We start from the raw sequence: 23,747 nt of genomic DNA on the forward strand, positions 1-23,747 counted from the left end.
TTGTTTCTGGGAAGCTTTAAGTAGGAGGACTTGGACCCTCACAGCCGGAGAATTGGTTTTTGTGGGAGGATGCCTTGTGTGTGAGTGTCTTATGAGTTTCTGCATGTCACCATTTGTTTGTATAGTAGTTTGTATTGTGTGTGTAACTCACTGTGAGGTTCTGTGCACTCTGCCACCCTGCGCTGGAGGGGTGTTTGTCCAAACGGCGCCAATGTTTGCACAGGGCCTGTCACGATGACTGGGCTGGCTGGCCTGGACACTGCTCATCTAAAATGCAGGGCAGACCTCTTAAAGCTCTGTCTGAAGCTCTGCTTATCGACATCTAACTTGAGGGGGAAAAAACAGATAACCAGCACATTGCAAGGAAAGGACATGAGTCACCTATTCACCCATGTGATGTGGTAGGAGTAGATAATTTGTGGTGGTGTTATTTTATGTTGGGCCATCTGTTCAGCCCATCAATGAGAGTAAGTGGTTGTGGATGAAGGCTTCCTCTACATGTGCATTGTTGTTTGCGTGTGCATGTATGAGTTGTAGTTGGACAAATAAACATATTTTGCAAGGCCTCATCCATCTTTTCATTCTTTGATCATCTACCATCATCCCACCATCTACGTTGATTTAAGCAAAACTCATATGTGTTATTCATGAAAGGACCAAAGTCACATATCAGCATCGTGCATTAATGACAAAAATGATTAGCATTTCACCCTTTATACAATGGTGATATACTAGTACCTTCTATTATGAGTCAAACACCATAAATGATGGCTTATTTTTGGTCATAGTTTCCACTGTTTGCCAATGGGGACTGGTCTTGTGGAAATGAGGGTAAGGGCGGAGCCACCCAGTGGGGTTTGTCCAGGCTCAGGTGTCAGAGACCTGCCATTTGTTTCGGAGTCATTACCTCAGAATAGCGAGCAGTGTGGTGCCACTCGGTAGGGTTGCTGTCCATAAGGCACTTTTGACCAGCAATGATAGAGTGCTCATTGCAACACTGTCATAGCTCATCTCACAGCCACAATCCATTCTTTCACATATATTGTTGTTACTGTAAGTCGCCTGCTAATTTAAACCATCTTTACATTTTTATCCATAATACCACTCACTCTTGTAATGATATGGGGATTTATAGATAAATGTTTGGAATGTATTTAAACAAGTGTGATCTCTCTTTTGGTGACGCCGTGATGTCTATCTTCTTTTGAAGTTGGGTTTGACATTAGATACTTGACACACTTCATTTTAAACTGTTTCCTGGCGTTTTTCATGTCCAACCATGACATTGTAAGTGAGCAAGAGGCTGCAAACTGCTATGATGACTCAGTGGTAATCTGTGATTGGCGACAGTGGCACTGAGGTTAATGTAGCGGAACCCTTTCTCCACCCCCGTGCCCCCTAACCCCCTCCCCCCTAGTGTGGTCCCATCCTCCCCACCGGCCCTCTGTCACGCTTGACTCACCAGGGGGTGACTTTTGAGTGACAGGTGGAAAGAGGGCCGCGATTGGCTGATGAGGGAGAGTGGCTGTGGGTGTTTTGAGTTTAGGCAGCCAATGGTGCAGTCTCGGCACAGTTAGCTGAACAACAGCTCTCCAGTAGTGATAGAGAGTTTCCATGTGTGAGTGTGTGTGTTATCTGACATAGAAGGAGAGAGGAAGGAAAAACACAAGAAAGAGTACAAGAATAATATGAGAAGAGACCAAACAAAATGAATCTTATAGGATTCTTTGAGGTGAGATCTGCATTTCTAGATCTTCGCTGCTCTTTTGTCATTCATTAGTTTAAAATGCTGTCATGGGTTGCTTTGATTTACTTATTTTATTTTCACTTTTGGACAAGAGAGTTGATTTTGAGTGATTTCAATATTGATGGGGTTTCAGTCAAGATGCAACATATGTTGGAATTGTTGGCTAACTTTTCCTTGGTGGACCATCAAAGCATGAAAGAGACATTTTTGGCTTCTCTGTTTATGGATACATTTATGTCTTTGAGTGTGATTTGTGATCAGGCGGATGCGCACAATTTCTTTGAAGTAAATATGCTTAAATGTTCCTAGAGGGACTGAATCTGTCTCAGAATATGATGCAATTATCTTTTCTACAACTTTAAAATTGCCCACTTTATGTCTCCTTTCTCCATGTTCCTTGTTGTAATGGCTCTATACATTTTCTCCTTCTGTCTCTTCACAGTCGACCACAGCTGCAAGAGCAGCACGGGTGTGAGTGAGTGGCCTGGCTGGACCTCTTCTCCCTCCCTTCATCTCTCCATTAATCCTCTCATCTACCCATCCCATCTTTGGTCGTCTCAGGCACCATGCTGATGCAGTGGCTGGCTTGGTTGGCCCTGCTGTCTCTGGACTGGGCTCCAGGCAGCTGGGCCTTTATCACCACCAGAGCTCAGGGCCTGAGGGGTCGCATCCAGAGAGACCGCAGAAACATCCGGCCCAACATTATCCTCATCATGACTGATGACCAGGATGTTGAGTTGGGTAAGGTTTGCACACTTTTTGGTCCTCCCGGAATTATACAGGCCCCATTTACTTTTCATTTAGGTGCTATTTTTTCCTTTCAAATACCATTTCTTCCATTAATTTACACAATTCTTACTATTTTTCTGTGTCCACTATTTTAATCAATTTCTTTGTCTTTGTGGGTATTTGCATCCGAATTTATGTGGTCTTTCTCCACACATGAAATATTAAATAGTGGCCATAAGCCAGAGCCGAATGGCCATCTGGCCTATTAACTGCTGAATTATAATTATTTGCCACTCAGAGAATTCAGTGGGATAAGGTCAAATGACTAGTGATTAGCCTGAACTGTGTTTATCCACATGAAAATGTATTTGAAATTAAACAAAAAAAAAAAAAAAACAAATATTGCCATGATGTGTATTGGTGCAATCTAATTTTCATGCCATTAGCATGAAACCTGACCTCAGTACCTTGTCCTCCAGGTTCTCTGCAGGTAATGAATAAGACCCGTAAGATAATGGAAGATGGAGGCACAACTTTCACCAATGCCTTCGTCACCACACCCATGTGCTGCCCATCACGGTCGTCCATGCTGACCGGCAAGTACGTCCACAACCACAACACCTACACCAACAATGAGAACTGCTCTTCACCTTCCTGGCAAGCTCAGCATGAACCACGCTCATTTGCTGTCTATCTCAACAACACCGGCTACAGGACAGGTTGGTGAACAATGATGTACATTCACACATATAGAGACTTTTTTTATATCAGATAATCAGCATTAAGGGCCTGTTTGTGTCCACCAAAGACCTGGAAATGTATTATTTGACATGGAAAAGTGGCTTATTTCAGGTTATGATTGAGTACCAAATCACTTGTTGCCAGAATCACTACCACCTCAAATGTCCTCCTGCCCTCTCTATTTTCACTCAATGCAAATTTTTATAGTAAGATAGACTCCACTGCCCTGCCTGGCTGTCTGCTGTGAGAAATGCAAACACGGTGAGTGTGCCAGGTCGCTGTCATGTCTCATCAGACAGTGTCTGTGTAAGTGATGGGCAGGCGTTGGACTGGGCAGCTCAGTGGGGTCCTGTGGGCTGCAGCACGGCCTGCGGTTTTCGAGCTGATGCGTTAGTCTGCAATTAGCCTTCTCTGGGACAGGCTGGCTCTCTGCCCAGCCTATCCGAGAATGCTGTGTAGTGAAGCCAGGGGAAAAGAGACGAGCAGAAGAGTTAGGCATCTCATACTCATACACACAGAGATAAAATCACACAGACGCATAGAATTAAGATTTTCATAGGCATACGCACACAAAGAAAACATGCATTTATTTATTAAAAAACCCTCCTTTTTCTCGCCGTCTCTTTTGCAGGCTTCTTCGGCAAGTACCTCAATGAGTACAATGGCAGCTACATCCCACCTGGGTGGCGTGAATGGGTTGGATTGATAAAAAATTCCCGCTTCTATAATTACACTGTCTGTCGGAATGGTTACAAGGAGAAACACGGTGCCGATTATGCCAAGGTATGTGTTCCTATAATTTCTAAAAAGGGACCATTAACTCAATCACTCATTTGTTTTCCCTTTATGACCTAATATAAGGACTTTGCCTGACAAATTGCAGGTTCCACTCCACTTATAAATACAGGCAGTGTAGCTCTTCATTTATCATGGTGTTGTGATCCAGGCTGACAGGAATTTTCATTCGAGAATTAAAGGGAATGAGCTGAGTAGAGGTGGCGTCTCCTTTTTCTGCAGCATCCTTTTATTATGACACACCTTACCTCAACATTTAGACACTGTAAAATTGAAGCATATTTATTAGAAGCCACTGTTGCCTGTGATAAATACCACCCTGCACTTGTTTTTGTCTCTCTTTCTGTCTGCGTCTTTCCATTCCAATAGTCAATTTTTTTGTCTCACTGCGATGTTTTGCAGAATGATTTTCGTGCTATAATACCACAATAAAAGAGGAGGGGAAATTTCACTTCACCGCTGTTAGACTCCGGAGATGAACACTGTGGTTGCAGTCTTTTTGTGGCTCTGGATGGCATCGGTCATCAATCTTCCTGAGATGTTTTTGTAAGAGCTGTCAGCTTGTTTTCGCAGCTCCATGCCAATACCTTCCCAGGTAGCGTAGCCCTGGGCACATGAGGAATCCATGAGGAGGGTTTTTAGTTTGGATGCATGTCAAGTTTCGAGATGGTCTGCCCAAAAGATGGGCAAACAAATGTTTGGGCTGCTATTCCTCTGCCAACTTGGACTGAGGTGTAAAGTTATCCACAAGCTGAGGCCAAGGTGTTTACATGACATGGGCTTGGTCAGCAGATTGTGGTTTTAAACCAAATGGACACACTATTTGCTATTTACTGCCAAAAATCATTAACCTGCTACCGCTGGGACAAACACAACTCTCTCTTTTTAGATTCACACTGGGTGAGAAGGTCATGGTATTCCACACAGACTGCAGCTGGCACACCAAGTCATTGTGATTAAACGAGGCACCAGTGATTTCATTCAATTTCATCCCATTTGATTTTCCAACTGTAGGAGCAAGAGTTCATTGAGGTTAAGGCCTTTTCTCAAAGAGCTTTTATGTAAGATTTAGTATGAGATTATGATTCATACACTTTTTTTCTTCAAATTCCACGATAGAACTCAACTGTCAGGAAGATACAAAGCAGCCTGTGTTGCGAGCCAGTTGGGATATGTTGGTGTCATCAATGCTAACAGAAATTTCCACTGATCATTGATCAAGCAGCTTGAAATTAATAGACTCTTCATGTACTAATCTTGTAAAATCAAAACCACAACACTCATGGCAGCATGGGGAATCAAATCATGTAGGTTGTTCTAAAACTTAAAATGTCAGAATTTTAATTTAAATAGATGAATGTCATTAGGGAATTAAATCATATGTCAATGATTTTGCATTATGCGACTGCCACTTAGTGCTCATCATCTCCAAATGGTTCTGGGAAAAGTGATACTATTCACCTCCCTGACCATTTTATAGCTGTTGGCCACGCATTCCCCATGACACTGTCACTTCCTTTTGACCTGCCAAAGGCCTTAGCAACAGTGGCTCAGAATTTAGAGAGCTGGTAACACAGAGGAAACAAGTATGGCAATGCTTTGCCGTGTGCACGCAATCACCAGCCTCCATGGGCATGTGCAGCCGCCAGGCCATTAAGGCTGGCCTGGCTATAAAGACTATTAATAGAGACAGGGTGAATCAGCCAAACCCACTTCTGACATTTCAGGGAAATCACCCTTTACCCTTTCATTCTGAACCTGGCACTCCCTTCCGCATGCTGTACGCCAGACAGCAGCATGCCAAAGCTGCAGGTAGGATGGTTAATCTACTGTTGGAAACTTGGCAAATGCTATTGTGATTTTAGTTCAGGGTGTGACCTACTGTATGTTTAAAAAAAAGAGACTCCACCACGGCTGGAATAAAGGTTTTGATAAATTGTCACGCCTGTGGGTTGTTTGATGGGACATTTTCACATTTCCTGAGTCTAAGCTCTTTACAGGAAGTTACATTTTTATTCCTTCAGTTGTTCTCTCTGTGAAACTTGAAGAATAGAGCACTCAGGGTCTCCTGCACACAAGTGATCACTCACTCCAGCTAATTTCTCACGTAATGCCTAAGGCTTCTATTTTTGGAGGTTATTGTGCCTGATTGCGTGTTCCATTATCTCCCACAGTGAATCTGTGAGAAGGAAAGAAAACACATGCTAAGAGAAAGGGGATAGAATAAAATGAAGCTAAATAGGAGAAAGGGAATAGATAGCCCGGAGAGGAGTAGAGGGGTTGGAGCTGTCATAACAACATACCATTTGAGAGCGCCAGGCTCCTCTCACCATCAAGTGTTGTCACATTCAATAGTGCAGAGATTCACTGATGAGGCAACAGCCCATATACTGTATACACATACACACAGAGATTCAAGCACACACTCACATTTACACACACACACAGGCAAGCTGCCAGCTGTTGACTCGACAGATTGGTAGTGTAGTGTACTCAATGCCCCCAGTTCATATCCCCACTGGCCCCTCGCCATTTATTTGAAAATGACTGGACGAAACATGTCATGGTGATTGGACTGAGTTTTATCAAAGCTTGTGTTGTTTTGCATTTTTCCCCAATTCCACCTCCTCCTACAGCCTTGTCGAGATGAGATTTTAGCCCTGCGGCACCTAATAATTCCTATTCATTCATGTTATTTGCTCCTTTTTTCCAGGACTATTTCACAGATCTGATCACCAACGACAGCATCAACTTTTTCCGCATGTCCAAGCGGATGTATCCTCACCGTCCTGTCATGATGGTCATCAGTCACGCTGCTCCTCATGGCCCGGAGGACTCAGCTCCACAGTACGCTGAGCACTTCCCAAATGCTTCACAGCACATGTAAGTTACACTCAGACTCACATTATCACACACAGTCAAACACATGCAACCATTAGGGTTCCTACATAGGACATAGGATAGGTTACCTAATTAAAAATGGATGTTTATGAGTTTATGTTTCGAGATTATGTACACAGACATTCAGGCAACTTTCATCTGCTGCCATATGAAATTTTTTTAAGCATCCAATTTGAGTTTTATGATTTGGTGTACCTAACGTTATTACAGTGCTCACGCCCCTCAATCCCAAGTGATGACAGGTTGCTTAGAAGCTTCTATGGCCGCCGACTCGGCAAGCGTGAAATCAAAATGATTTATCATCCAAGAATAGCTGGGGCACATACCATTAAGAAGGATCAGAGATGGCTTTTTTATGCTTTTTATGAGCTCATGCCAAGTCCACATTGGCCTCCCACAACTCTTCATCAGTTGAGGCAGCGCTGCAATAGTCTTGGCTGTTCCATAGCAACATGCCCTGCCATCTCTCTGGGGGCCCTCAAACAGGCTCCCAGGATGCACCACTCCACTTAGTTATGGGGAGGGACGATGTTTTAGAGGAGCAGATGGAGGCTTGAAAGCTACTATTTCTGCTTGCTATTCCTCCTTCCTAGCACTTTCAGTGTTTCCCCACTTCCTTCCTCTCACTTTCTATCCACTTAACATTCCCCCCGGTCTGTGTGCTCTACTCCTGTGCCCTATCTGCATATCTCTGCTTGTTTCTGTATCTCAGTTTATCTCTCCCTCTGTCTCCCAGTGTCTTGTCTCGTTTTTCTCATCTCTTGCCTCTCTCCTCTCCCCTCATGTGAAATTCGCATAAAGGACTTCCTGATCCTGTCCATATCAATCAGTAGTTTCTCCCCGGGGCTCTCGGGACAAGAGGAATGCATTGTGTGCTTCGGAACACCCTTTGTGACATTATTAATTTATTTTTAGCTCGAGCCTCTGGGTGAAGGGGGTGGGACTGGGGCCCGTGGATGACTCAAGGGGTTGCCCCAGCGATTTTGTGTAGGTGCAGCTTGTATGGAATATGTGGTGTGGTTGGTATGGATGGGTGTTTGTTCACACACACACACACACACACACACACACACACACACACACACACACACACACACACACACACAGACTCCTATAACAGATATTTTCACTGGCCAATGTTGTGTCTTAAATATGATTTTGACGTTGTTCCATTTTGAGTCTGAGGTGGTCTAAGAAGCTCTGGCATTTATCTGCAAAAGCCAGTAAGTCCCTGGTAAGGTCATCCGCTAATGGAAAGATATGCCTGAGAATTCGTCTGGTCAACCACTTTCTGTCTTATATACTGTACCTCTACTTCCTAATGCACAGAGTTGGAAAGAGACTGCGTGGCAGTAGGGGAGGAGCCGCCTCATAAATCAAATGAGCGTCTGTACTTTCGACAGCAACAATAGCAGGGGAGGGTTTGATGTTAATGTCATTAACATTCCTCTCTGAAGGTGTTTTTACTCTGTCTCTCAGAAGAAAGACAAGCTCCTGACTTATTTTAAACACTATAGATGTGCTGCGGTTTCTCATGTCTGCATGTCTGTCTATAGCAGGGACTGAACAGAAGTTATTCTGGTCGTCGCTCAACAAGTTGCTGTAGGGAATGTCACTAATCCTCATGTGGGATGTGTCTGTGTTAAGTTTTGTAAGGTCAGGAGGCATTCTGGGGTGAACAGCGGGCCCTGGGCTGCTGTAATCCAGGGCTAATACCACAAAAAACGACCTATATGCGACAGGTGGCAGGTGTGACCTCTCCTATGGACTGGCTTCATTCCACTGACCTCTGCATTCCTGGCTCCCTGGTGCCCAGGGCCCCATACCTTGGTGGCCCATTGCCCAGAGACAGGTCCCTTTGTGGTGCTTATTAGACCGCCTGGCTAGGTGGGTGAAGAGTTCATCCTTCTCACAAAGCAGGCCTGAGGAGACGAGGGCAGAAGGCAGCTCACTCAATCAGAGCAAAGCAGCTCCCATAGCAGGTCTTCATTAAGTAACGAAATGTTGATTCTTTGTCCAGTGGCTGCTTATTCAGGGGTACAACCTGTTCGTTTTGTAGTTTGTTTAAGGAGAGAGTAGAAGTAGAAGGGAAATTATTGGTTATTGCCATATTACATTCCAACACTACAGAGTTGGGCCTAACTACACATGCATGCAGTATGTTATTCAGAAACTATTTTGCTTTGATCTGCAGAAATTTTGCAGACACAAAGTCAAGTTCAAACATTAGTCTACTGTATATCCCCCTTCTTAGCTTTACAGCTAATACCGCAGACAGGTGAACAGCTCCTCTCAGCTATAATTCCACAAACAAGACAGCCTCTCCCTCCCTCTTTATCCACTCTTGTTATTCCCCTATTTCAAATGACCATGACTTATTGAGTTTTTGGTCCAGAAGTTGTTGCAAACTTGACTTTGGGGCCTTTTATTTTCTTAAGCATGTGCCAACCCTCAAATGACTTGTCTGTGCCAAGAGCGCAGCGGAGCAAGGAGACTCTCGTCTCTGTGTGAGGGGAGAGATGGTCTGAGAGAGGTGTGGAAAAACAGCTAAGGTGCTGGCTGCTGACTATTAAGACGTTTCCTTCAACAAACAGAGCAGCTATTGATGCGTGTCAAAAGCAGTAGACAACTGTGGCACCTGTTACTGAGCAGTAGTTTGTGAAAAGTAGCAGACAGGTGTTTTTTGGCATCTTCGTCGCTGTTACGTGCTCTGATAACTCAAATCCAGACAGACATCCGTAAGAATTTTCTTCCTACGATGCAACTTGATCAGGCACACAATAGACGTGTGTGTTCTATCATTCCTAAATACAGGCAGTTTTTTTCATGTCTGCTCCTCTCTCCCTCCTAGCACCCCCAGCTACAACTATGCCCCAAATATGGACAAACACTGGATCATGCAGTACACAGGCCCCATGAGACCCATCCACATGGAGTTCACCAATTTCCTCCATCGGAAGAGGCTGCAAACTCTCATGTCTGTGGATGACTCAGTGCAGAAGGTAAGTGTAATTATAAATGGACTTTTTTTTAGAATTTTTAATATCCGGGTAGTCCCCTGTCTATCTTCCCATCATCCCTCATTTTATTTCCCAGGTTTTTGACATGCTAGATGAAACTGGAGAGCTGGACAACACTTACATCATCTACACAGCAGACCATGGTTACCACATTGGACAGTTTGGATTGGTGAAGGGCAAGTCGATGCCTTATGACTTTGACATTCGTGTGCCGTTCTTCCTGAGAGGACCCAACGTCGAGCCAGGGGCAGTGTAAGTCCAAGCAGCAACCAGAATCATTAACAGTGTTTCTTATCCTACAGGTTACATTGTCTCCGCATTGTAAAAGATCAAGAATCAACGATACTGTCTGTATCTTGATCTTCTTTCTCTCAGTGTCTAATGTTTTATCTTCCTTGGTGTGGTTATGTAATATCAACATATGTATTTCAGAAGATTAAGTAAACTTTATGTGCATGTACTTCTTCAGAAACCCCCATCTGGTGCTGAACATTGACCTTGCTCCCACGATTCTCCACATCGCTGGGCTGGACACTCCTCCAGACATGGATGGAAAGTCTATCCTTAAGCTGCTGGAACAGGAGAGGACTGGCAATAGGTCTGTATGGATCCATCAAGCCATGCTGGTAATGGATATTATGTACAGTAATTGCACAGTGTGCATGATATGTGCAACAGTCCCATTCATTTGCCCCTATTGGGCAAATGCAAATTTCCATAGCCAAAATAATTGCTTTTGCTCCAGCTGAGCATAAAGTGGGTTCAGGGCAATTTGGTGGATTTTCCTTGGCTGCGGGACTTTGGCTGAGGTTCACTGAAGTTCTTCTTATGAAGTTTCCCGTAGAATTTGTTTGCAAGTTGAATCATTTGTTTCCCCGGCAAAACCCACTACACAAACACTGTTCAATACCAATGCAAAATCATTGTCCTTTACTAGACATTTAAAAAGCACAGTTATTGTTATGATATCTCCATTATTACTGAAGAAAATCAGTCACATTGGAAAACATTTCCAGACAGTGAGGCTGAACTGGGATAATCCATTTAATGCCCAAAGAGCATTTACACCATTCCCATGAACCCACAAGGTTTCAAGCTTTCTATGATCAACATAAAGTTGGCTCGCTGCATACCTGGAATACTGTAGCTGATGGCGAGTGCATAGGCCATATGAATTCTATAAACTTTGTGCGTTTTGTTTTTTCCAGATTCAAACCCAACCGGAAACCCAAAGTCTGGAGGGACACATTCCTGGTGGAGCGAGGGTAAACTGGGGTTCTTTATTCCCTTTCCACACCACAGGCACATCCGTGTCATTGCAGAACATTGTGTGTCACACAAACCTGACAAAACATTTCAGTGAACCCAAAATGTGCAAGTCTCAACGCACGTTCCCTCATCCAGCAACACAGCCTCTTTCCTCAGTTATTTGTTATCTGACAGACATTTCCTGACCACAGGCGGCTTGGAAGGCAGTGGCGGTGGAAGAGGTTGAAATATTCAAAGTTGTTTGGTAAAGCTATAAGCGGCTGGCAAATTATGACAGTTCACGCAAAAGGCGCTGACACATGCGTAACCAGGTCATTTGATCACTTACAAGAAAAACAAGCAAAGTCTTTGTCTTCGGAAGGGGCCTTGCATATATTGAGCACATGATCAGGGCCCTAAACCTGAATTAGCCTGCTGTTCCTGCACTAGCGGAGACAGACGTAAGATACATTTCAGTAGAGATGGTAGAGCCAGACACGCGCAAAATAAACAAAGGCTAGCCAGGCTCAGGATGATGTTACCTTAGGAATGGCTAGAGGGCTCACACTCAATCCACTCACAGGACATGTCACCAGCTCCCCAGTATGGAATGCAGCAGCCGCACTATAGCCAAGGCTTGACTGTTTCCCCAAGACTTTTCTTTTGTAATATGTATCGCATACAGCACATGCTCTCTCCCAAACGCTGTGGGGTCTTTATTTAACTTCTCCTCTGTTGCCAGATATATGTTGCAGAAAACGATACCCCCAATCTGACAGCCGGCTTTTGTTCACCTAACATGTTAAGCTGTGGTAATGCCAGGGGTACACTGACAGAAACCTGACGACTTAGAGAACAGAGAAATAATCCCATCAAGCTTGTCTTCACATGACACAGGTGGCCGAGCAAACAAAAAAAAGGGCAAAATGAAGTAAATAAAAACAGAAAGACATGGGACAGTGGTAGGAAAACGAAGCAGGGGAGAGAGAGCCGTAACACTGGTTGAGGTCAGATTGTGCTGGCAGCATGTTAATGATACTGTATATTACAGTATGTCATGTTCTCCCATACAGCTGCTGTTTTTCCCCACTGTCATTTCCGCACAGTCCCTATTTTTTTCCAAATGGCTGGCTTGGCCTTCCTATCTCCTTTCCACTAATTTGCTCATTTGCCAGCAACCGCGTCAACATCTGCAGACACGTCTCCAAGAGTATAAAAGAAGCACTGGTTAGCTTTGCCGCCGCACACGCAGATCAGTCTCCGGCTGGCATACGTTTGTGTGACAGAAGAACTAGCCAGTCTCTGGGGCCGCTGTGTATGAAATGAAAAGAGTGAGACCTCTGACCCATAGGAGCTTTAGCTCTTTTAATCTATTCCTCCATTAATCCACACTGTTTAGAAAGGCTGTCTGCTCGTGCGCTTCTCTCTAAAGGCTGAGATTAGCCTCCGCAGACCTTTCACTCTGTTACTCAGGCACAGATGTAGCAGCACACACACAGTAGCTAATGTTTTTTTGTACAGTCCTCTCACCGGTCATGTGATACGCTTTGTGATTTAATATCCTCACATGACCTCACAGTACTGTACCACTGAGCCCATGAAATGCTGACTGACAGCTGGGACTGACTGTGTTGTTTGGGAATCCAATCATCTACGTAATGCAGCCATCAGGGTGTGACATCGACAACAACTGTTAGCTCTTTAATCACCCTTGGCGAAAGGCTAAAGACCATAGCCGAGCCAGTGTGTGAACATTGGCTGTCTTCCCCTGGAACAGGACAGGATCGGACAACGCAACAACGGGGCTACTCTTAAAGGGGACAGGTTGTTCTCCTGCGTTGTCGCCGTCATTCTGTCTGTGTGTCGTGAGCAGCCAGTCCATGTTGGCAGAGTTAGGGATAGAGCAGGGGATGGGGTGAGGGGGGTTGGCATGGCCTGAGCAGAGACTCTGCCAGGCCTTGTGGTGGTAGCAGAGGAGAAGGGGGCAGGGCGGTAGAACGTGATGCCAAGCCAAGGTCAAACAGCTTGGCCTGGGGCTGAGCAGTGGTGTGAGGCTGTGCTGAGCTCCGTGCCCAGACCCTCTGGCACAACACAGATGCTAAATAACTTATCCATTCACTGGCCATGACCATGAGTAGCACACAGGACTGGCCGTGACAGAAAGTAAAAAACAGGAAACTCTTAAAGTGCTTAAAACTTTAATTCAGCTCACTTATGTTGAGTAATACTTCAATAGTTTAATAGTATATTGACTCCCCTGAATAAGTCCTTTTGTTGATGCTGATTTCCTCTTATTTCTGTTTACTTGTGTTGTTGTGCAGGAAGATTCTGAGAAAGAAGGATGACTCTGTGAACACTCAGCACACTAACAGCCTTCCAAAGTACAAGAAGGTCAAAGAGACTTGCCAGCAGGCCGAATACCAGACACCCTGCGAACAGCCAGGACAGGTAAATTAAACACACCCATGTGCACTGAGCAAAAACGAGTTCCCCTGATACCTACAGAGAAAAGTTTCTTCACTTCTGTTCTAACAGTAATGAGTACCACTCGTGTGGTGACCTCCGTGCTGCCTCTTGAACTATTCCGCAGAGCCACAAGTGAAATAGTCATTTACAGCACATCAGTTGGTTCATGACTGGACCCTTTTGCGCTGCTGTGGTGCATTGGTACTTCCCTTTCATCTGTGCCCATTAATTCTCTGGCAGACCAACAGCCAAGTGCTACAGTATGTGGCCTTGCAGCACGCAGACCAGAACAATACAAATTGTTACATGTTTCAGGTAGCGTTAAATGACGGGCAGAGTTTCTTGGGAGCTGACTAATGCAGTCCAGATCTGGTTTATAGTCACATAAATGTGTGTGTGTGCGTAACAATCAGTTATTAAAGACAGCAATGGAGCAATTCTAGTTGAGCTCAGCAGCGTGTGTTGTGTCGTGTGAATGGGTATGAGCCTGTGTGTTCTGATGTGGGCACACCTGTAATAGACACAGTACACATTACCCAGTATACATCATAATATGTAGTTGCATAGCATGAGGGATAAGATGTGGTCATGAATGGCTCGTCTGGCATGATTTACCATGGCCTCCCAGAGAGCGGCCTGAACTGTGTGTGTGCTGTTGACTGTTTCTTACAGGGTGGAATGGTACTTAAACACAGATGCAAACACATTTTGTTTTCTAATCTGTCTACATGCAGCGAGGAAAAGCTTAGTAAAGAGCATAGGCCAACTCACCTCCCTGTCACAGAAACAAAAACCTTGGCTCAAACTGAATCATTCTACTGAAGTTAGATAGTTAAATGTATTTTCAACAAGGACATTAAACCTCAGCCTTGACCCCGATTTAGGTTAGAATGGAAGAATTTTTGTTTTTGAAAGCCTTCCTTTTCAATATGACCACACGATCTTGGGTTCAGACCGACCAGATTTTTCTCAGAGCACAGCCTGTCTTGTGTGTTTGTCATTGAGCTGTTGCGGTCCTTCAGAATTGATCGTGTGATTGTACTGAACTATAAGGGTCTGTTGTGGGTACACCAGAGAAACCTCTGTTACTGCATTTTTGGGGGGGCACATAACCGTGTGACTGGCGGTGCTTCGGGTCTTTCTCCATGTCAGTTTCTCATCCGTCTCTCCTGTCCTGCTGCTGTCACGGCACTGTTGTGCTTTAAAAGCACTCACAGGAGGGAGGGCGAGGGAGAAGGATAAAGAAAGACAGAGATCGTTTTCATCCCTGAGTGACGATACATCTCTCACCCTCTCCCTCGCGTCTTGTCTAATGCTGATATAACAGCTCTGTTGGGCCCGTAAGCTCTTCGTCACTATATGAGCCTTCCAGAAGAAACCTGATCTGCCTTATGGCCCTTTGTTTGGACCCACGTTCCCACACTCACCACTGATCATCTGCGCTGGGCCCTGCAGATGTGTCTCTTCCATATATACGAGACCTTATCGGCGGTACTACCCACAGAAATTAGACTCAACTTTCATTTCCTCGTGGGAATGGATGTTGAGAAAGACACGGAGGATGTAGACAAATGCGTGGATATGTATTTACACAAGTAGACTGGTGACGCACTTGGCGCAGATGTACCCACTCTGAGAGTGATAGGGGTTTCCACTTTATTTTCTAGACACCAGACAGGGCCGATTCATCTCATGTGGTCGTTTTGGTTTATCTTTCCTGCTGCTTTTGGATGCCATTCTGTCCCACAGGCTGAGATTTTCCCGATATATATGTCACAAGGAGTTTCTAAAACCGCAGCAAACGGAGGCATTGTCTGAGATTAAGTTATTCATATTGTTAACATCTATAGTGCTTATTAGCTGTGCCAGAAAATATATTCATTGCTTCAGTAACATGTGGAAATTTCTTGAAGAAACACACATCAAGGACACTTTGGTTTGTTGTGATTTCTAGAAATCCGTTTTATTTCTTTTTTTTCTGCTGTCCTTGACAGAAATGGCATTGTGTGGAGGAGATCACAGGCAAGTGGAGGATACAGAAGTGTAAAGGCAGTTCAAAAGAAGGCTCCAGGAAGAGGGCCCGCAGTCTGAAGCCCCGCAGCAGTTACGACAACAGAGAGAGGGCCTGTGACTGTGGGGACGCTGCCTTCAAACCGTCCAGAACGGGCCGCCGCTCGCACCGACAGCTCTCATCTGGCCAGCGTGAGTGCAAATAAACCTTTTGTTTCTTCAGGCAATATTGTCTTCAGGCAATATTGTATAACAGTATAAAATCATTTAAAGTGACCAAGGATTGGATGTACACATGTGTAGGATTATTGTGGCTTTTTCAGTAGGGAATCTGGCATGGGCCAGACTGCTTTAGCTGATGTGTAGTTTTTTCTCAACTCACATTGTATTGATGTCCGTCTCTCAGTACCGGTCGGAGAAGAAGTCTGCAAAGGCTCAATGCTTGATTCCCTGTCATGGATTATTTATGCTGTAAAGGGAGACAGATGCACAGAAAAAGCAAACATCCTGCAACATGTCCTGCAATTAGTCCTGCGGATGTTGCCTTGTGTTCGCGCGCTGTTGAGATTGTTGGTTTTGAGTGGTTTGATGCCCTCTAGTGTTGTTCAGAAAAAGTGCAACTGAAATATAAACTTGATGATACTATAAAATGCACTCCAGAAATGTCCCAAGATCAATACTTACTTACATTGGGGTTTTAAATTCATCAGGAACACTGGAATAAACTTTTATCGTGAATCGAATAAGTATACTAAAGACACTAACTTTTAAAAAAACACTTTCAATAGGTTATCAACCACGTTTTGTCCACACCCGGCCAACCAGATCTCTGTCTGTGGAGTTTGAGGGTCACATATATGACATTGACCTTCAAGCAGACGATCAGTCAGCTGTCCGCCGCCGCGTCATCTCCAAGCGTCACCACAACCCAGAGGACCCAGAGTTTGATTTGGGCTCGGATGATGGTTCAGAGGAAATGCTGGCGGATGATACCAATGCTGTCGGATACCCAAACTCTGTGAAAGTTACCCACAAGTAAGAAGGCAGCCTCCCTTAAAAAATTTATCTCCACAATGACCTCGCTTCTCACATGCACATATACTGTATGTCTGTCCAAAGAGCTGTGTATGACAGGTGTTTTCTTGCATCTGTTTCAGGTGTTTTATCTTGATGAATGACAGCGTCCACTGTGAAAGAGAAATCTACCAGTCCTCCAGAGCCTGGAAAGACCATAAGAGCTACGTGGACCAGGAGGTGAGTGTGTGAGGAGACGTGAGCTTGGCACCAGGCTTCAGGTTACTAATTTTCTCAGTGGTGAGGAATTTGTCTTAACAGATAAAAGATTTGTTCCAAATTCAATTCCAGATTGAAGCACTTCAAGACAAAATCAAAAACCTCCGGGAAGTAAGAGGCCACCTGAAGAGGACGCGACCGGATGAGTGTGACTGTGGAAAGAAGAGGTTAGTCATTTAACTCTCACCTCCAAAATACATTTCTCTCTTTAATGTTATTCCCATGCGCAATGCAAGTAGCTGTTTAAGCCTATTGGAGTCCACAGCTCAAAAAGTGTTCTGTCTGGTCCTTAGTCTCTTTCTCTGTTTATAAAACCAGCTATTATAGCAAAGGAGACAGAAACAAGGCAGAGAGATTGAAGAGCAGGAAAGATCAACTCCATCCATTTAAGTGAGTTTCTCTCTCCCTTTAATTATGGGTTTGCCCTATTAGTGTCACCCCTGTACTTACTGATTAATACTGACCATGACTTGTGACTTACATAAGAAAAAATTGTGTCTTATGATGCTGTTGGACTGTACATTTCTATCCTTGTTGCTGAATATCTGCATGGTCATGGCATGTCAGGTTTAAACATACAGCTCACCTTCATTAAGATAACATGGTAGTTCCCTGATGGCCAGCCCAGCGTGCGTGCGTGTGCGTGTGTGTGTGTGTGTGCGTGTGTGTGTGTGTGTGTGTTTAATATGTATACTGTGATGTCTGTGGTCCTAAAGAAGCAAATGGTTTCAAAAGGAAGAATGTTATGTAGACATTTTCATCCAGTGTTTGGTCCCTGGATTGAGCTTAAATGACAAAGCAGATGTATGGCCAGGGACCTATTTTGTGTGTGTGTGTCTGGAAGTGATTGAGTCGCATGGAAAGATAGAATGACTCAACAGAGGAGGAAATCAGTCAATCCCTCAAACAGAGTGATCAACTTGCACCAGGAAACATCGGGAACAGATTGTGCCAATACAACGCAGCTGCTTTTTTTGCAGCGCCTGTTCCATGTTCATGCAGGGAGGAAAAGGGAGACAGTGGCTAGAATGTCATCCCGGAGAAAATTGGACATAGCGAGAGCTTAAACATGAAAGCAAACAGACTGTCGCATCCTGGCATCAGCGGTGCCTTCTGGAAGTCCCCCTCCACATCTTCCACCATTGTGGTTGCTGGCATTAGAGAGGGTGGGGGGCTGATGTCATCTTTGCATCCCGCCGGGTTGTAATTTGCCCGCGTTTCTGCCCGACAGGGAGGCTGCGCAGGAAATGGACGTGAAGGCCCAGTTGTACAACGAGATCCGGAGAAGGAAGAAGGAAAGGAAGGAGAAGAAGCGGCAGAGGAAGGGAGACGACTGCAGCCTGCCTGGCCTCACTTGCTTCACACACAACAACGACCACTGGCAGACCGCTCCCCTCTGGTCGTGTATGTATATTGGCTTCAGCCTGTTGTTTGAAAGCTCTTATTAAGATATTTGTCAGCAGCTGCAGTAGAATTGACAGCAAATCTCTATTGCTGTCCAGTGGGTGGATTCTGTGCATGCACCAGTTCCAACAACAACACCTACTGGTGCCTGAGAACCATCAACGAGACACACAACACGCTGTTCTGCGAGTTCTCCACTGGCTTCCTGGAGTACTTTGACCTCAACAGTGACCCCTACCAGGTGGGTGATCATCTGTCTACAGTCATTCAAGCTGTAAATGGCTGTCCTGCTTCCTGTCTGTGTCTCTTGAACTGTTTTCATTGGTCCCTGTTTTCTAAAAGTAGTAATTATGTTGGAGTCAGACAAAAGTGCAAATATATCATCATGACACTAAAACAACATTTTTCTGAGCATGATTGTGGAATTTCTGTGTTTGTTCTACCTGTCCAGCTGACCAACGCGGTGTATGCAGTGGATCGGGAGGTACTTAACTCTCTCCACGCCCAGCTGATGGAGATGAGGAGTTGTCAAGGTTACAAGCAGTGTAACCCTCGTCCAAAAGGATTGGATGCAGGTAAAAAATGCTCATTTTCAGCCTGTTTATTGTTTCTAATTACTTGTCCTAAACTGTTTGGACATATGGACTGTCACACTGGGTTTAGTGGTAGTTGTGACGCCAACAATGACTGAAACAGATTCCACACACAAAGGAATTAGACAGATTATTACATTTGAATTAGCTCGAGTTAAAAGAACACGTGATGCTGAAGTAGTAATATGAGTGACTGTGTGGTTATATTTCAGTCCAGTCTTCTGTCGTGTTTCGAATCTGCTTCAGTCTCTGTGGTGTGTGTGTGTGTGTTTGCACATATCTGCATGCTGCATGTGTTTGCGGATGATCCACTCTGTGATGTGTATGTGCTGAAATTTCAGGTGGAGGTCAAGGAATCATCACTGAGTCTTGCGTGTCCTTTGTTGATCTTTGTTCACGTGTGTGTGTGTGTGTGTGTGTGTGTGTGTGTGTGTGTGTGTGTGTGTGTGTGTGTATATATGTGTGACACATGCACACACACTCTGACCCCTCTTTCTCAGCCCAGGACCTTCCACTCTGCTGGGACATTTTCCCTGTTCACATACACTCAGTTCTAGCCTTTTGATTAGTATTTTAGAATAAAAATAAGTTGTACATTCTGGCTATTATCCCCTTTGTGACTCACCCGGTGTTAGAGATATTATTTGGAGGATGCTGTCATCACGGCAATTGAGGCTGTCACTTTATTTGAGCCCGTCATGCATCACCGCTATAATCAGCCACAATATGTTTTTTTTACTACCACCGCACGGCCAAGGAACCCGTACAGAGCAGACAATCCCAGCGATGGAGGCGGTTAATAAGTAATGCCGCGATGACCAAAGCCTGTAAGGTTGGTGTGTGGCATGAACTGGCTGCATTGTTTATGTCCTGCGGATAAAAATTTAATGTCTGTAATTACCAGCTGGAGAGTGGAGCACTGGGGCGGCCAAGCTGCTCTGAGAAAACTGATTGTGTTTCAGTGCTGGCATGCTGAACTTGTCAGGACCATGCCAACACATGTCACATAGCAGCCTAAAATCTCTTACTTGTGCTGGCTGCCCTTGCTCGGGTACGATGCCAGCGCCGTGAACCAATGAAAATTGCCGTTGCGGTTACATCAAGTGATGTTTTTGTTGGAGGGATAGATTATTAAAACTAAACTGGTGTGGTGAAATGGATCTAGCAGCTACTTGCACCTATTTACGGAGTGTGACTTAACCGTCATTATCGCTGGATAACCTTATGTGTTTTTTTTGCTTTGAAGGGGAAACCCCGTTGAACTCTAAACCTCACAAAACCACTCAATTCTGATCAATCCTCATCTCTCCATCCAGCCCGATTGTACGACCTTTCAAACTTCTCCTCCCTGTTTTCAAATCTGAAATCTCTCCTTTCCTGATTGCTCCCGTCCTCGTTCTGATCATCCAATAATTGCATTTCTCCCTAGGGAGTAGCAGCTGTGCATGAAGAAATCTTCAGTGTGAATGATCTATTTATCTCCCTCCCGTATCTCCTTGAATCAAAACATTAACAATCGATTGCTTTTATTTTTCTGATTAGGAGGTAAAGATGGAGGAAGCTATGAGCCACACAGGTATCCACCAATTTTTGTTTCTCTTCAGTGGCTTTTTCTTTAACACCTGCATGGGCCGAATTTGCCTCATTCCCACTAATACATCCGTCCATGGAGTGCTGGCGCTTAATCTGTGGCTGCATGCTGGGGACACGCTAACAAATCATAACAGATGAGTTTTTTTCCTCATTAAAGCAGCTTCATTTGTTGTCACCTCTGTGCACACCACCTGTCTTCACTTTAATCTGCCGTGTAACGTCAGCCTGCAGCTATTTAAACATATACTATTTTGCATATTTTCAAACCTTTTGCTTGAGAGTGCAACATTTATAGCAGCTGTTCAAATATAGCCTCAAAGTTTATCCTTTTTTTTTTTTATAGCTCTCCTTACGATAGCATGGCTCACTGAGAATTAAGAAGTCATGTAGGGAGGGGCTGAATATGTGCTTCTACTTGAGACCCACCGAAGCATCAAGTGCACGTGAATGACAATGCATGATACTGTATCATCCCACCCTCATGCATCACATTCTACATGAAAGCTTAAAGGAGGAGTTGGACATTTTGGGAAAGGAGCGCTTGCTTGCAGAGAGTCAGATGAGAAGAGCGACGCCTCTCTCATGTCTGTGCGCTAAATATGAAGTTATAGTCAACAGCTGGTTAGCTTCGGCTAACTTTGCAGCACCTTGAAAGCTAATTCATTAAAAGAATCCAATCTTTATGCTAAGCTATGCTAACTGTCTCATGGCTATGACTTCATATTTACCACAGAGACACGAGAGTAGTATCAATCTTCTCATCTGACTCTTGGAAAAATCAGCAAATTTCCCCCAAAAAATGTGGAACTACTCCTTCAACATCACCCCCCATGCCATGTCAGCCACATCCATAAATCAGCAGCTATCATCACATTAGTGTACATTCAGACACCTGTCATTCTGCTCATGGCCATTAGCTTGTGGTAGAGTGGACATTTGAGTTGACCTCTCTGTCCTCCCACTGACCTCTGCCCTCTTGACCTGTGTTTCTGGCACCTGCTTACCAGGCAACAGCAGCATCGAAAGTGGTCAAAGAGGAGACCGAGCCTCTCCTTCCTGTGAGTGCCTAAGCCTACATCAAAGCCATCTCCATTCTCTAGCTGCAGTAGTTACAAGAAAGCTGATCTCACAAGGAAAGCCGGCCTGAAGTGGCACTGATGCTTCTTTTTCCTCAGTTTTTACTTGCAGACATCAAACTGAGCCCATCTCTTTAGCCCTTCGCTGCAATTTTCTATTGTTTGCCTATTTTCTAATAGCATTTTGGATTTTTTTTTCTGAGGATTCAACATTCAGCAGCAAGCTCATTTTCTTCTTTTTTGTCCTGAGCATCTTCTTGTTTTGTTGTTTTTGTTTCCTCTGCTGTTAAGTTCTTTTATTCCAGGTTGCCTGACTTTGCATTTCACCCCAGCGCAGGCCTTTTGTCAACTAAGCCATTGCATTTTTCTTGTGCAGCTCAGTATGTTAGTCTATTATGATGGATCATTAAATATTTTTCTTTTCAGTCTTTCTAATGTGAATTTTTAGGGCAGCATGTGTTTGCACTACTCATGGCTTGAGCTCAGTGTTGGTGCTGTGTTTACCTAGTTGATTGAATGCAACTCTGAAGTGTGTATGTGAGTGTGTGTGGATGTGGATGTTGCTTGGGGCCTCAAACCCCATGGAGCTGGTTGCTTTAGTGAGAGCCGGAGGCTGGGCATGACTGCATGGTGTAAATTCTTCTCTCTACCTCGTATTCTTACAGTCTTCTGGTTCTTTGTTTTTGGCAGCACACAGCCAATATGGGACGGACGACAGGGTTAAACTACCCAACTTGACAGACGAGGAGGTGAACTGGCAGGGACTGGAGGATCTGTACAGCATAAACGAAAGCCTTTATGAATGTAGGCCTGACTACAGCCCCAGCCCAGACAACTGGGCCAACTTCCAGAAGGATGTAGATAATATATTTGCACTGCGACACGTTTTAAATAAATTCAACCGAACCCGCGAGTTCGACGACTCCACCCTGCCCGAGCTGGGCTCCGGGGCCGGGGGTGGAGGCCTTGAAGAGGGCAGCGGAGAAGAGTTGGACCCGGCCGGCGACGTCTGGTCAAGCCTGGCCACATTGGCTCGCCTCACCACCCCCGCCCCCAGCAAAACGCCAACAGCACCACCCACACCCAGGCCCACACTGGAGAGGAAACTGGAATCTGTTGTCAACGACCTTCCTGAGAGGCTTACAGACAGACCTAGGGGGTCTGTTGCGTCACCGGTAACGTTATCATCATCAGGGCCAAGAGGAGACGGGGTTATCTCCCGGAGCGACACGTGGGCACAGCTGGAGGAGATGGAAGGAGAGACGTTCAGCGGGAACGGACTGACGGAGCTGGAGACACGACACGACAGCCTGCTGCGTACGCACAACAGCCTGCAGGCCCAGCTGGAGCCTGGCCCGGGCCACGGAGAGGAGACCGGCCCTCAGGGTCTTGACCTGGGCCTGGACCTCGAAGAAGAGGACATATTCCAGGCCCAAGGCTACCTCCCTCTCTCCTCACGGACACTGAGGCCCAAGGTGCAGGCCAGCACCAGCGGGAGCCCCCCCACCACACAGACTAGAACCCCACAGAGTGTCGGGTTGGTACTACAGGTGCTGCCTCAGTCGGCGCTGCCCCTCACCTTGGACTACGAGGGCAGCGGCTCTCTGCCTCAACCCTCCAATCAGACCCTCTGAGGCAGACGCATGCGCTGGCCAGCCAGCCAATGAGCTGCTGGTCGCCATAGAGACACAGAAACACAGTGATTGGGAGATGAGCTTGCCAAGAGCAATGGCGAGTGATGCCACCTCAGTCAGTCAGAGTTGTATAATGAGTATTAAAGTTATTGTTTATTTTTTTACAGGTGCCTACACTTATTAGTAAACAGTGTTATGATGTTTTTTTTTTTTCAAATATATATTTAGAAAAGAAAAAAGCCTTAATGCAGCTAAACTTAAGTGTTGGGATTAAAAATGATGAAGTCCACATGGATCACATCATTGACGTTTTTAATGTATGTTTTTATGAAAAACAAGTGTGAGTGGTGAAACCATTTCAACAATCTGAATGAGTTGGTAGCTTTAGTCGGCTTCAGGCACGCTCAAGTCTTTGAATACTCTATTCACCACAGGACGCCTCATCAGAACAGTATCCCCTCAATATATACACAAAGGCGACATTATACCCCGAATGC

The 23,747-nt window shown here is 45.0% G+C and overlaps 1 protein-coding gene across 3 annotated transcripts in view; it reads left to right on the forward strand.

Moving 5' to 3' along the window:
- Positions 1-22,476, forward strand: part of sulf1 (sulfatase 1) — a 34,495-nt gene extending 12,019 nt beyond the window's left edge. The window contains exons 2-21 of one of the 3 annotated variants that reach the window (XM_041960930.1): positions 2,190-2,488; positions 2,956-3,195; positions 3,849-4,000; positions 6,726-6,895; positions 9,765-9,915; positions 10,010-10,185; positions 10,403-10,531; positions 11,142-11,198; positions 13,503-13,629; positions 15,642-15,849; positions 16,446-16,692; positions 16,815-16,911; positions 17,023-17,117; positions 17,269-17,340; positions 18,182-18,354; positions 18,453-18,595; positions 18,806-18,929; positions 20,490-20,523; positions 21,548-21,598; positions 22,307-22,476. In XM_041960930.1, the coding sequence (XP_041816864.1) occupies positions 2,314-2,488; positions 2,956-3,195; positions 3,849-4,000; positions 6,726-6,895; positions 9,765-9,915; positions 10,010-10,185; positions 10,403-10,531; positions 11,142-11,198; positions 13,503-13,629; positions 15,642-15,849; positions 16,446-16,692; positions 16,815-16,911; positions 17,023-17,117; positions 17,269-17,340; positions 18,182-18,354; positions 18,453-18,595; positions 18,806-18,929; positions 20,490-20,523; positions 21,548-21,598; positions 22,307-22,340 (2,655 nt within the window). In that variant the 5' untranslated portion in view covers positions 2,190-2,313 and the 3' untranslated portion in view covers positions 22,341-22,476. The remainder of the gene's footprint in view (positions 1-2,189; positions 2,489-2,955; positions 3,196-3,848; positions 4,001-6,725; positions 6,896-9,764; positions 9,916-10,009; positions 10,186-10,402; positions 10,532-11,141; positions 11,199-13,502; positions 13,630-15,641; positions 15,850-16,445; positions 16,693-16,814; positions 16,912-17,022; positions 17,118-17,268; positions 17,341-18,181; positions 18,355-18,452; positions 18,596-18,805; positions 18,930-20,489; positions 20,524-21,547; positions 21,599-22,306) is intronic. The other 2 variants (XM_041960932.1, XM_041960931.1) reach the window with 2 other exon arrangements.
- Positions 22,477-23,747: the final 1,271 nt, after the last annotated feature.

The sequence above is a fragment of the Chelmon rostratus genome, chromosome 20 (genome assembly GCF_017976325.1).
Source record: "Chelmon rostratus isolate fCheRos1 chromosome 20, fCheRos1.pri, whole genome shotgun sequence".
Taxonomy (NCBI): Eukaryota; Metazoa; Chordata; class Actinopteri; order Chaetodontiformes; family Chaetodontidae; genus Chelmon; species Chelmon rostratus.